The sequence below is a fragment of the Emydura macquarii genome, unplaced genomic scaffold, assembly GCF_026122565.2.
Source record: "Emydura macquarii macquarii isolate MOO-44397 ecotype Brisbane River unplaced genomic scaffold, CSIRO-AGI_Emac_v2 contig_968, whole genome shotgun sequence".
NCBI lineage: Eukaryota > Metazoa > Chordata > Testudines > Chelidae > Emydura > Emydura macquarii.
In genome coordinates, this window is record NW_027131105.1 from 5,470,945 (window position 1) to 5,483,673 (window position 12,729).

The following is a 12,729-nucleotide window of genomic DNA, read 5'->3' on the forward strand; positions in this document are numbered from 1 at the left end:
AGTATTTCTTCTGATTGGTTTTGAATTCTCCCCCCCACACACACACCATTTCATTTAATGGCCCCTCGTTCTCATGGTACGAGACAGGGAGAACAGACGCTCCCAAATCCCTTCTCTAGACCAGTTGGTATTTTAGAGACTTCAATCATGTCCCCTTTCATTTGTCTCCTTGAAACCCATCCCAATCTTTTCAGTCTCTCTTCAGAGCCTGTTTCCAGGCCTTTGATCCTTCTCATCACCAGCCTCTGACCGCCCGTCTCATTCTACAAAACCCTGTTGGAGATGGGGTACAGGAGTGCACACACAACCTAGCTCAGGTATCTATCTGGACATCTCCGCATCCCAGTGAGGGAGGGCAGGGCCGTTATCTTCATTGTATAGATGGGGACAGTGAGGCTCAGAGATTAAGGAACTTGCCCAAGGTCGCACACGAAATCTGTGGCAGAGCAGGGAATTGAACTTGGGTCTCCCAAGGCACTCTGACCACTGGGCCATCCTTCCTCTGATATCCAGTATTCCAGATGAGGCTACCTCACTCATTTACAGAACAGCATTAGAATATTTTACCTATTATTCTCCACCCTGTGGCTTTTTTGCCCCATCACCCATCCCGACATTTCATCTTGCCAGTGATCCAAGTGCCTCATACGCCACCCATGCAAGGGGAAGGCCGGGGAAGTGAGTGGCAGTGCTGGAGGCAATGCTAACACAGCTGCATCCATGCACTGTGGTGAAGGTGCCTGTGTCCTGGCGGCCCCTGCTGACTAGATGCAGAACTGCTCAACCATGTGTCCTAGATCCAGTATTGCCAAAGTGCAAATGATTCCCCTTTGGGCATGACAGCAGGAGGGGATCAAGGGCTCTATCCCTGCTTGTAGCCACCCATGATCACTATTCTTAAGGGTGAATTCTGCACTTGGTATCCAGAGGCAGCCCCACCGTGGACTGATAGAATGGCATTTTGATAGAAGGACTCACTTGTATCATTTTTATTTGCATTCACGTAGATTCTCTGAGAAAGAAAACATGGGAAATGATATGGAGGGGGAGGAAAAGGACACCCTCCCTCCGCCACCCCGCCCCCCCCCCCAAAAAAAAGCCCCTTTCTATTAATTTTTACTAGGTCTTTCTTTTAACCAGAGCTGCTGTTTCTCAATCCTGTTTCTCAATGCTGGCTCCGAATTAGAGAGGCTGGAATTTTCAGGGGAAGTTTAGGACATTCAGCACTTAAATGGAATCCTATTCCCTGCTCCACTGAGAGAGCCAGTCACCTGCCCTGGGGCTGGAGTGGAGCCGGCACTGCCTAGATGGGAAAGGCTCTATAATCCATAACTCTCAGACATCTCTGAGCATCCCAGCCTTGTGTACCAATATCCAGGCTCCAAGCGATGACTGCGCTAGTCATTGAGCTTCAGAACAATGTCAAATGGAAGTTGGAATAGATCCCATCTTCCAGCTCGCTCCCAATCTAAGCAGCATTAAAAACCCTGCGTGCCTATTGAGCAACATCTAACATGCTTGCTCTCTTGGCCAGCTGTTAATTTTTTCCCTTCACTTGTTTCACCTTAGAAGAAAACTGCAATGGGATTTAAACAACGTGCTTTTTTAAAAAAAAAAAAAAAAGCAACCAACCAAACCAAAAAATAAGTTTTTCTAGCATTGCCAGGATTTCATGATATTTACTGTTTTCTTGTTAAAGTCCCAGCTCCTGGAGTCATGGTATGAGAGACTCTCATGTAAGCCTGGGGGTACACTCAGATTTTGTCCCTGGTAAAATTATGTCGGTTACAGATGTGATTGGCTTTTTTTTAACTGCTATATTTATACCTGTACAACCCCTAGTGTGGATACAGTTAGAGGTATAATGGTGACTCATCCCAGTCCCATACAAGAATAGCTATAGCAGTACAAATGATAATCATACCTCGCTCTTACACAGCACTTTCCATTCGTAGATCTGCTGCCGCATAGGGTATGGGTTGCCTGCTGGGATCATCCAGGCATGACCTCATCAATCCCTGCCTCATGGAGGCCTCGGGTATTGAGGGCCACTCAGTCTCTCCGGTTCTCTGCTGGGGGCTCAACAGTTTGGTTAAAACATAGTCCTTAGGAGACAAAAGTCATTGGACTCAACACAGGTATTTGAATGGAATTTAATGGTCTGTGTTTTATACAGGAGGTCAGACTAGATGATCTAACGGTCCCTTCTGGCTTTAGACTCTATGAAACTAACTCAAAACACTTTACAAAGCAGGTCAGTATCACTAGCCACATTTTACAGAAGGGGAAACTGAGGCATAGAACACTAAAGTGACTGGCCCAAAGTCACCCAGCAGGCCAATGGCAGAGCCAGGAATAGAATCCAGATCCCTGTCTTGTGCTGTATCAACTAGGTCACAACTCAGTATAGACAGTCTTGGTTAAACTAACGCAACTTGGTGTGTGGACGCACTTGTATTGCTTTAAACTTGGTTCAGAGCTGTTTGGCTCGTGTCAGTAAATTTACAAGTGCGGGCTAAATCCGTTTGAAACCAAAAACCAGTTTAAGTTCAACCAATGCGAGGTAGAAATAGGAGGGTGTGGTGGGGGGAGTAAATGTGTTTTTAAAAAAAATATTTCCAGCCCTCTTGGCTGTGGAGAGAAGCTTGGAAACAGCTTAAAACCCAGACGGTAGACTGACTGAGAAACCCAGACGGTAGACTGACCGAGAAAGTTTTGTGTTTTTAAAAAAACAAACAACAAAACAAAACAAAAACACAATTTGTTTAAGCCAATATCATTATTATTTTTCGGCTGGCTGGTGATTTTGGAGTTGGTGAGACTGCTTGCCAGCTGCTTGATCCTATCCAAAACATTGGTTATATCCTGGGGAATTGTTTAGCTATGAAGCACCAAGCAAATAGGAATGGTGGTATCACATACCCACTTGGTATTGTGTAAATTCTTTGATTTCTAAGACCAGATGGGACCATTGTGATCATCCAGTCTAATCTGTATAACCCTGGCCACAAGTCTCTCCTCAGTGAATTCTTGTTTCAACCAGAGCAGATCTGTCAGAAAAAGATCCAATCTTGATTTTATACATGCCAGTGATGGAGAATCTACTCCAGCCCTTCAAAAGTTGTTCCTTTGAACTGTAGCTGTTGCACTTCAACATCCAGACACTGGATCGTATTAGACCTTTGCTTGATGGATTGAAGAGCCCTCTATTCTCTAATTTCTGTTCCCCAAGGGGTACTTAGAGTGTGACTGCACAAAGCCCAGGCTGATGCACAATCAAGGTTGAAAATGGGGCTGAAGGAAAATTTTCCATCAAACATTTGTCCATGGAGAGTTGGGTTTTCGATTTAAACAAAATATTTTACAAAAAGCACCTGCTTCCCATGGAAAACATTGGGACGGTTTTGTATTGGTCTGGGGTTGTGTTTGTCAAAAATCAAAAATATTTCAATTTGAAGATGCTGCTGCAATGCTTCATGGGAGTTCTAGTTCGGATGCCCTGTGTCCCTGATTTCCTCTACAGACTGGCCTTTCTGGACAGACCACATTTCCCATGAGGCCCTATTCCAAGAGGGAAGACAGTGGTTCATCATGGGAGATGAAGTCTGACCAGGGAGCCTGGCATATAGAGGAGAATGGGAGCATGAGGCAACCGAAACACAACTCCCATGAGATCCCGCAGCAGCAAAATAGTTTTTGGGACAAAGTTTTGGTTTTGGCTGAAATCTTTCAGTATTTCAATCTTTGCTGAAAAAATCAAAATGAACTTTTATTCATTTTCATCAACATTTTGCAAGGCAAAATCCCCAGTTTCCCGACCTGTTCTGTTCATTGCATTTGCTTTCCTGCAGTGATGACGGTGGTGGAAATTTCGGAAGGGATGAGTCCAAAGCCGGTGTAATTTACGTATTGAAGGAGTTGTACAGTGAACTAAGGGAGGTCCCAGCCATGCAGTCAGCGCTTAGTGAGGTGAACCCCTGAAATAAACAGGGCTCTTTGAAACCACAGCCTTAGACCTACTTCCTCTGCAAAGGGTGGTCTTACTGCTTGAACCGACTGCAGCCGGGAGCCAACAGCACAGATACACTCATTGCAGCAGTTGCTCCACTGGCGTCAGGGGAGAGCCCGAAATGTTTGTAATTGAATTGGATTTAGATCTGCAATCTCTGCACTTTTACTGGCCGGGGCTATGCAGGAGGGCAGATGAGAGAATTATCCATGGCCCCTGCTGTCCTTGAAGTCTATTAACTAGGTTTTGATTTTGTTGTTGTTGCTGTATACGGGCCCTGACCTTGCAAACGACTAAGGTATGTGAGTAAATGATTTCTGTTCTGGGGGTGCCTGGCATTTCTGACCAAGCTCTAGAACAGCCTGCTCCTCCTGTTGGACCCCGTCCTGCACAGACACACGGGAGAGACAGTCCCTGCAAAAGCATTGAGTCTGAATAGATGAAGGGCAGGAGAGGGAACAGGGAATTGAAGGGTTCCAGTGACAGAGCCAGGGACAGAACCCAGGAGTCCTGGCTCCCAGCTGCTGCTCTAACCCACTGGATCCCACTCCTGCCCAGAGCTGGGGATAGAACCCAGGAGTCCTGGCTTCCACTGCAGTGTCCTACCCGCTAGATCCCACTGCTTTCCTATAAAGTTAGCCTTGGATTTTCAGGCAGCTGAGGACAAAGCGAAAACACCTAACCAATCCTAGGGCAGTTGTCTCTTTTTTTTGCAGCAGAACAAAGCGGGTGCGTGTAAACCTCCTGACAGTGAGTTAAGTTTCCATTGGAAAAATAGAACCATCAGCAAGCCAGGAATGCGTCTGTGAGTCCATCTCCCTTTGCTGTGAGCAGTACCATTTCCATAGGAAATATTGTACCATTTTACAGTGGGTGCCATGTTTCTTTAAAGGTAACTTTGAAAGGAAGGTGGGGAGGGGAATTAACAAATGGAGGTGTCTGCTCTCTCTCCTTTATGGCCTGTCAGTCCGGTATGGTTATCTTGCTTTTAAAAAGGTATTTGTTTATTAGGAGCGTTACGATAGCACTTACAATCGCCCATTACGCTGGGCGCCGTACATGTGAAGAGAAATGGTTCCTGCCCCAAAGAGCTGAGAGTCTAAATAGACGAGGGGTGGGAGAGGAAACTGAGGCACAGAGAGGATAGGGGACTTGCTCAAGGTCAGAGGCAGAGCTGGGAATAGAGCCCAGGGACTCCCAGGGACTGTCTACGTGCAATGTCAGCCCAGGGTTAGTAGAACTGGAGGTAGCAGTTCCTGGGTTTAACCTAGGGCTTGAACGTCTACACTCCTTTGTAACTCTGGGTTAGGAATTGTTGAACCCTGAGTCCCAACCTAGAGCATTGTGCAGGCCCAAGTCCATCCACCCATATCCCAGACTTTCTTGTGGCCACTGTGGCCCTTTGTCCATGGTACATTGTGGGGAAACTTGACTGTCCAGAGGACAAAGGAAGTTGACCCTTGGAATAGTGGAAGACTTTTGGCAGACTTCCAGAGCTTGAGTCCAGTGAGGCTGCGTCTACACTGCAAATCAGTATGGCTTGAACCTGGGTCCCAGCTTGACTCAAGCTTGGACCCTCCACTTTTGTGGGGTCCAGCAGCCCTAGATTAGCGCAATTTGTTGTAGATGGAAGGGGGGCTTAAGCCTGAGTTCGAACCCTGGGCTTACACTGCAGTGGAGACATACCTCCACCTGTCCACTAGACACCACACCCTACTCAGAGCTGGGGATAGAACCCAGGAACCCTGAGTCCCAGCCCTCTCTGCTCTGACCACTAGACACCACTCCCCTCCCAGAGCTAGGAATAGGACCAAGGAGTCCTCACTCCCAGGCCAATGCCCTACCCCCTGCACCACACGTCTGTTCGCCTCTGCACCCCTGGGGATTAAATCCTTCCATCCAAAGATCAGATGCTGCTGGTTCTGGAGTGTTGCACTGCCTCGCATTAGAACATCACATCACCTCTTTCTCTCTCTCCCTGGATCCCTGGGAAACTGAAGAATAATAAGGTGCCAAGAAATGAAATCCATGTAACGCAGGGGCTGTTTTCCCCAGTTGGGCTGTTATATCGCTTTAGGGAGGGAGTTGGTTTTGTTTGTTCTGTTGAACGCCTAGAGCTCAAACAGCTGGGAGGAAAACCGTGAAAATTCACCTCTCCCTTTCTTTCTTCTGCATGAAATGAGAGAGAGAGAGAGAGAGAGAGAGCGCGAGCGAGCAGAGTTTGGTAGGCAAAGGTTTCCAAAACCAGCTGGTAAGTTGGGGAGTGTGGCAGTAATTGTGATTCCAACAAAATGAAGATGACGCAAGCCTGACTCCAGCCCCCCTTCTAAAGAGGCCTGGTTTTTCACCCCTTCCTGGAAATCTGGCCCCTTTTAGGGTGATGACTAGCAGGACACATTTGAATTGAGGGCAGCCCAGAATTGCTAGTGGAAAATTTTGGCTGCGGGTCATGGTGGTGGTGGTGATGATGATGAGTAATGCAGGCTCTTTCAGATCTTTATACACCCATAAAGATGCACCCAAAAGAAGAAATGGTGCGTCTCCAATTTCTCTCCTCCAGGAACCAGCTCTCTGCGGCCCTGGCAGTGAATGGGGCATGAATCTGGTCCCGCTAGTGCCCCCAGTGGGGAACTGGGGCCTGCCCCAGCACTCAGGCACTGGGGGACTGGGCTGGAATCCAGCTCCCCGAGCACTGATGAGTCCATAGAGTACAGGGCCACCAGCCCCTCCATGCTCCAGTATTGGGAGGCCGCAGCGGGCACCCCCCATTCCAGTGTGGGGAGTCGGGCACTCACTGGCAGCACAGCCGCTCCACCTCCTCCTCGCAGCTGTAGAACTGCCGGAAGACCCCCTCGGTTGAGCCGTTGCACTCGAACCAGCGCCGCAGGATCCCCAGGGCCTTCAGGGCGTCTGCCTTGGTGGGCAGGCTGCCGAAAAGGTCCTCCCCCTCCTCCTCCTCTTCTTCCTCCTTGTAGGCCCCAGTTGGGGGCAGGGCTGTGGGACAGGCCAGCTCTATCTCCATGTCGACAAAGCGCCGGAATTCCTCCTGGCTCATCCCCCTGGGGGGGGCGTGGCTGGGGAGCCCCAGGGACCCCTTCCCCTGGGAGCAGCCGGCCTTCCCGAAGCACTGCTCCACGAGGGAGGGCTGGACTTTGTCCCAAGCGGCCGCCACCATGTGGAGGGCGTCCAGCACGGTGATGGCGGCGGCGATGGAGGTGGGGGAGCTGTCGGTCTCACTGCTGATGGAGGATACTTTGCCCAGAAGCCTGCGCTTATAGCGGGACTTGAAATCCCGGACAATGTCAGGGTGGAGCAGGCAGGGCGAGGGGCCGTCGTGGTGGTGGTGAGGCCGCGGAGGCAGGAAGAGGAGGCGGATGTTGGCCGGCTCCAGATCGGGGCAGCGCCGCTCAGCGTTCAGCACCAGCGCCACGCTGCGGCACTGCCGGCCCATCTCCCGGTCAAAGTCCATCAGCCACTCGGAGAAGAGCTCCGGAGTCAGCCGGCCGTCGGTGCTGCTGCGGTAAAGGACCGGCAAAGCTTCCGTGTTGACGCCAAAGAAACATCGCGGCGCCAGCTGCCTGCCGACCACCAGGGGCTTCCGCTTCTCTGTGCCGCTCCCGTTGACACACAGCGCCACGCAGAGCCGCTCCCTGCCATCCCGCTCCCTGCCCGGCATGGCTTTGTAGAGCAAGGCCACCTCCCCGCAGCTGAAGATGTTCTCGGGGGCAAAATCCTTCAGCAGCTGGGGCAGACCGAGGGGAGCCGGCGCCGGCCCCTTGTCACACAGGGGCTCCAGGGCGTGCACAGCTCGGGCTGAGTGCCGCTGGCCGAAGCAGACGTTGTTACGGCGCTTCCACCGCACCAGCCAGCCGATGCTAGGCACAAACTCCTGGCCCATGATGTCCGCGAGCTCCTTGGCTTTCTGCAGCAGCATGGGCCCCGTGATGTCCCGCATCTTGCTGCGAGCGATGTGGAACCAGCACAGCAGGGCCTCGTCAATGCTGCTGTACTTGGACTCCCGCTTGCGCTTCCGCTCTCGGTTGGCCGTCCCACTGCACCAGTCAGCCAGCAGCTTCTCCTTGTTCTTGCAAATGCGGGAGATCTGGGGCTGGGAGACTTGGAAACGACGCGCCACCTCTGACTGGGACATCTTGGATTCGTCCAGCATTTCCAGCACCTGGATCTTCTCCGCCAAGGAAAGGGCATGAAGTTTCTTCTTCCCATTCAGCTCCATGGTGGCCCAGGGGTGGGAGGTGAAGGGATGTGCCAGGCACTGGGGGCTGGAATATCTAGAAGGGAAAGAAGAGACCCTCCCGCCCAACCCCCCAAAAACCTGATTAGCCATCGGTAAGACAGGGAGACAGAATCCAATGGGAAACTTATCAATGCTGGGCATAGACGCCAAGACGCCGGACTCCCAGTTTCCTCCCCACGTCTTGCTAGAGTCCTCTCCCCTCCCAGCTCTGGGACTAGAGCCCTGGGGTCTTGGCTCGCAGAACCATGCTCCATTCGTTCAGCCACAGCTACCTAAATATAACTTTAAAAACATGGCCATTGTCCTTCTGATAAAAGTGGGAGACATTTCTGGGGAGACCTTCTCAGCTCGTTAAATAGGAGCCACCCAGCTCAAAATTGGCCCCAAATTTAGGTTGCTTAAAAACGCAGCTTGTCCAAACTTCATATTTACAGATGGTCCGTTTTCAGGGGCAGGGACTGTCTTATGTCATGCACTCCTGGCAACAGGTGCCTGCGATCTCAGTCAAGGGGGAGTCCATGCAGAAGCTGGCAGGACTAGGGGGGCTCATTCTCAGCTGGGGGTGTGTGTAGTGTTTGGCACAGGAGAGGCCCTGATCTCACTGTGGAGGGGGGAGGGGGCCAGTGCCCTGCACAATCGGGCTTTGATTTCAGCTGGGGCCCCTCTGTATTATCATAACAGAAATAACTAATAGCACAGGTTATCTTTTGGTACTGTGGCCTCCCTCCCACAGGGGACAAGCACAGAGATTGCCTCCTTGGGGAAACTGACCTGTAACTGACCAGATTATGGTGAAACTGACTACTAGAGAAACCAGGCTCTGAATTCATGATATTTAGATGTTTTTAAATAATAGGAGCAGCCCTGTTACATCAAACCAGTGGGGCGTCAGATTCAGGATCCTGGGCTAAACAGCCAACCAGTACCAGCTGCTTCACGGGAAAGTACCAGGACCCCTGCAGTTATAGGATAACTTGCCCCGGGGGGTGGGATTTTACTCCTGACTTCCAGCTATTAAAAATCCAAAGTGTGTGAAAAGATGCCCTGAAAACAGGCTTCATTTGAACACCACCCACCCATGCACTTTGAAATATCACCCCCTCACAAATAATTTAGCATGATGCCCCAGAGGGAAGCGAAACATCAGCGGGGAAATGGCTAAATATTGCATAAGCTGCCAGGGTATAAGGATAGAAGGACAGCAGATATTTAGGCCTCGCACACAATTAGAGCTACTGTGGAAAAATCCCTATGCAAGCTGCCTTTGCTCTTTACGTACCTAGTAGAAATATTGGTCCCCTGGCTCTTCAGGGGTTATACATCTGATGCCATTTCCGTCCTGATGGGTTTGAGGGCTTTAGGTTTCTGGATCCTGATCCCTTTTTTTTTTTTTTTTTTCCCCTCCCCCTCTGAATCTTTAGTTTTCAGTCTGTAGCAGCAGCAGCAGCAAAAGCTCGCAGTAAAAACTGGCAGCTGGATATTTGTTCTTTAGGACTGCTAGAGAAATTCCTCCGTAGGATTGTTCGACTCAGTTGCCCAGGTTTCGGTGATCCAGGATCCAGGTTTATATGCTTCTAAGTACCCTATAGCTCACACATTTTCTAGGTCCAGAAAGGAATGTAAATGGGAAAGTAAAGAGAGGAATTATGGGTCCTCTCCTTCCCCCTTGCAAATGCCAAAAGTCTCGGGGCTGTATTGTGAACCTAGTGGGCTTTCAGTTAGCTCCTGGAGTGGCTGATGGATCTGTGCAGCTTCTTCCTCTCGGGAAGGGGTGTAACTTTCCCTGGCTAGCAGGACCTTGGATGTGAAAATCCTACAACCAACAAGAGCAGGAGTTTTGTGTCAGATGGTTTGTTGTTATCCCTTAACGGGGACTGGGGAAATACTTCTGGAGAATGGCTCAGCGCTGAGCATGGTTTTACTTTCAGGAGATGTGCTCTATAGACTTTTTTTAATTGTTGCAAGCCATGTATTTTTGGGTGCACATTTATACTCCAGTCCTAGAATGAGAGGATGTTGTGTGGCAGAATCGGGAAGAGAAGCCAGGAGTCCTGACTCCCAGGCCCCCTGTGCCAGCCACTCCCACTCTCCTGCTTGAACCTAGATGTTCTGGCTCCTGGACCTCCCTGCCCTCCCCGCCACTAGGGTGTAGTGGGGGCCAGAGAAGTTAATCAATCGGGAAAGGCTGTGAATGAGGGAGATCCTAAAAACCGACTTTAAAATGCATCTAAAATAGCCGGCTGCTAACTCAGTCCTGGCTGCACAGATGTCCCCGGGGCTCACTAGCGAGGAGCAGCAGTGATGAGACTGGAGCATTGTTTTCATGTAATAAGCAACCTGTTGTTTCCTGTCCATCTTAGGTCCTTATCTGGGCATCTCCCACTCTGTATTGGCTTTACATCCCCCTGAATAAATGCAGATGGGGGACAGACCCTCCGTATCTCTGGGCCTATGTCTACACTGCAGAGACCATATTGGCATAGCTCTATAGGTGCAGCCTGTGCTGACAGAAGATGGTTCCTGGCGGTACAGAAACATCGCTCCCCAAAGGGAGTTAGCGGTGTTGCTGGAAGCCCTCTTCCGTTGACACAGCCACATCTACCCTGGGGATTTGGTCAGCATCCCTACATCAGTCCGGCATGGTGATGTCAATAGAACTTTTCATTGTAGACCCAAGCCAGAGGCCAGTGTGCACTAGAAGGTTTTTTCCTGGTGTAAGGGTGTTGGCTGAAGGGTGGGGTATTTTTGTGACACTTTTATACTGGCGAAAAGCCCTCGTGTATTTGCGATTATATTGGCATACGGCCTTTTGCTGAATGTAGCTTATTTTGTTCAGAGAGCTGCTATGAGCTATACCAGCAAAAGGAGTCTTTCCAGTATAAGTTGCTTCTCCTCTAGGTTGGGGGTGGTATCCCACTGAGGCTTAAAACAATTTCACAGCACAAAGAGAATTGGGAAGAGGTGGTGGTCTGCAAATATTGTGCTAACGTGGGGGAGCCGCTCAGACCAGAGAGAGCTCTCTCATGTAGCAGACACAAGAGCTGATGGCTGGGAGCAGAAGCAAGATAAATGCAGATTGGAAATAAGGTGCATATTTCAAACAAGTAATCACTGGAACATCTGACCCAGGGATGTGGGTGGGATCTCAATCACTTGAACTCTGTAAATCAAGATCCAGCATCTTTTTCTAAAGCTCATGCTCTGGCGCTGCTGCAAGTTTCCGGCCTGGTGCAGAAATCCATGGATGGCTGAATTTTTTTCAATGTTTGTTTGTTTGTGTTTCACCTGATGATTTGTTTTAGCTTTTGATGGTGGAAAAAATAGTTGTGTGGTTTTTGGATAGTCTTTGGCAGAAAAATTATTTGGGGGGGAGGTGTTATGGTTTTTGGCAGAACATTTTGGTTTTTTTTGATGGTTTTTTCCCCTTGTTTGCAGTGTTGTAGCTGTGTTGGTCCCAAAATATTACAGAGACAAGGTGGGTGAGGCAATCTTTTACTGGACCATCATCTGCTGGTGAAAGATTACCTCACCCACCTTGTTTCTCTCAAATTTTCCATTGACATTTTTGACAAAACTTTGTTTTTTTGGTCTTCATCTAAACTTTCCCTGGCCGGGCAGAGGGAATCAATTTCTGACCAGCTCTGCTGGCATCTTTCCACTTGCTGAGTTCCATACCAGTGGCTTCTAGCAAAACCAACGTAGTGCCTCTGGTCGTTACGGGGCGGAGGGGAGTTGTGGGAGGCGCGGGGTCTGGGGGAGTGGAGTGTACAGTTAGAGCAGCACTGGGGCTGCTCTCGGTTCTGTTCTATGTAGATTCTTCCACCGCACTCATCACCATGGTATCGGGGCACCTTCCCATGCATTGCACAACACGACTACACATCTGCCACGTAAGGTTTCTTCTCTCATCTCCCCGCAGGAGGAGAAGCACGTTTGGTAGGGTTTTTTAATACAGCTGTGGCTCTGTATTTATATTGGAGAAGGTAGGGCAAAAAAAGAAAAAAAAAAAGATGCATCTTGCATTTGGGTAGAAAATGGTGAGGTTTGGGGAAGTTCTTAGCTCCCTGGGGAGCTCATTCTGCAGCCCCCCCCCCCCAAAGTTCTGTCTCCCTCCACAGATGAGCTTTAGCCTTATTGTGGTGAGTGCCATTGGGCCAACAGAGCGAAGGTGGGTCTCCATCCTGGAACTACAGGCAGCCTTCTAGGTACCCTGGGGCCTGCAGGACTGAGACCTCAATTTGCTGTTCGATAGGAAGCCAGTGCAGAGAGCAGAGGACAGGTCCGACGCGTTAACAGTAGCCGGATTGCTGAGGAGATGCTCTGCAGTGGTCCCCGCCAGCTGGCATTTCTTAAGGGTTGAAGGCATCACGCCAGGTCTTCCACAGTGCTGTGGACGAGCTGAGTTGAATAACTGAGGCCAGGTGGTCATTGGCCAGGGTGGGGCGGAGTCTCTGAGCCAGGTGGA

At 50.0% G+C, this 12,729-nt stretch overlaps 1 protein-coding gene across 1 annotated transcript; it reads right to left on the reverse strand.

The window, feature by feature from the left end:
• Positions 1 to 5,010: 5,010 nt before the first annotated feature.
• TIGD3 (tigger transposable element derived 3) lies at positions 5,011 to 9,573 on the reverse strand. The gene is made up of 2 exons (XM_067544431.1): positions 9,544 to 9,573; positions 5,011 to 8,298 (listed from the first exon to the last, which is right to left on the reverse strand). Exon 2 carries the CDS (start codon positions 8,241 to 8,243, stop codon positions 6,801 to 6,803), a length of 1,443 nt encoding a protein of 480 aa, XP_067400532.1. The 5' UTR covers positions 8,244 to 8,298; positions 9,544 to 9,573; the 3' UTR covers positions 5,011 to 6,800.
• Between the last annotated feature and the right edge of the window lie 3,156 nt (positions 9,574 to 12,729).

Bases quoted from the DNA above. Each gene is read 5' to 3' on its own strand.
- TIGD3 (XM_067544431.1), bottom strand. From the start codon at position 8,243: ATGGAGCTGAATGGGAAGAAGAAACTTCATGCCCTTTCCTTGGCGGAG.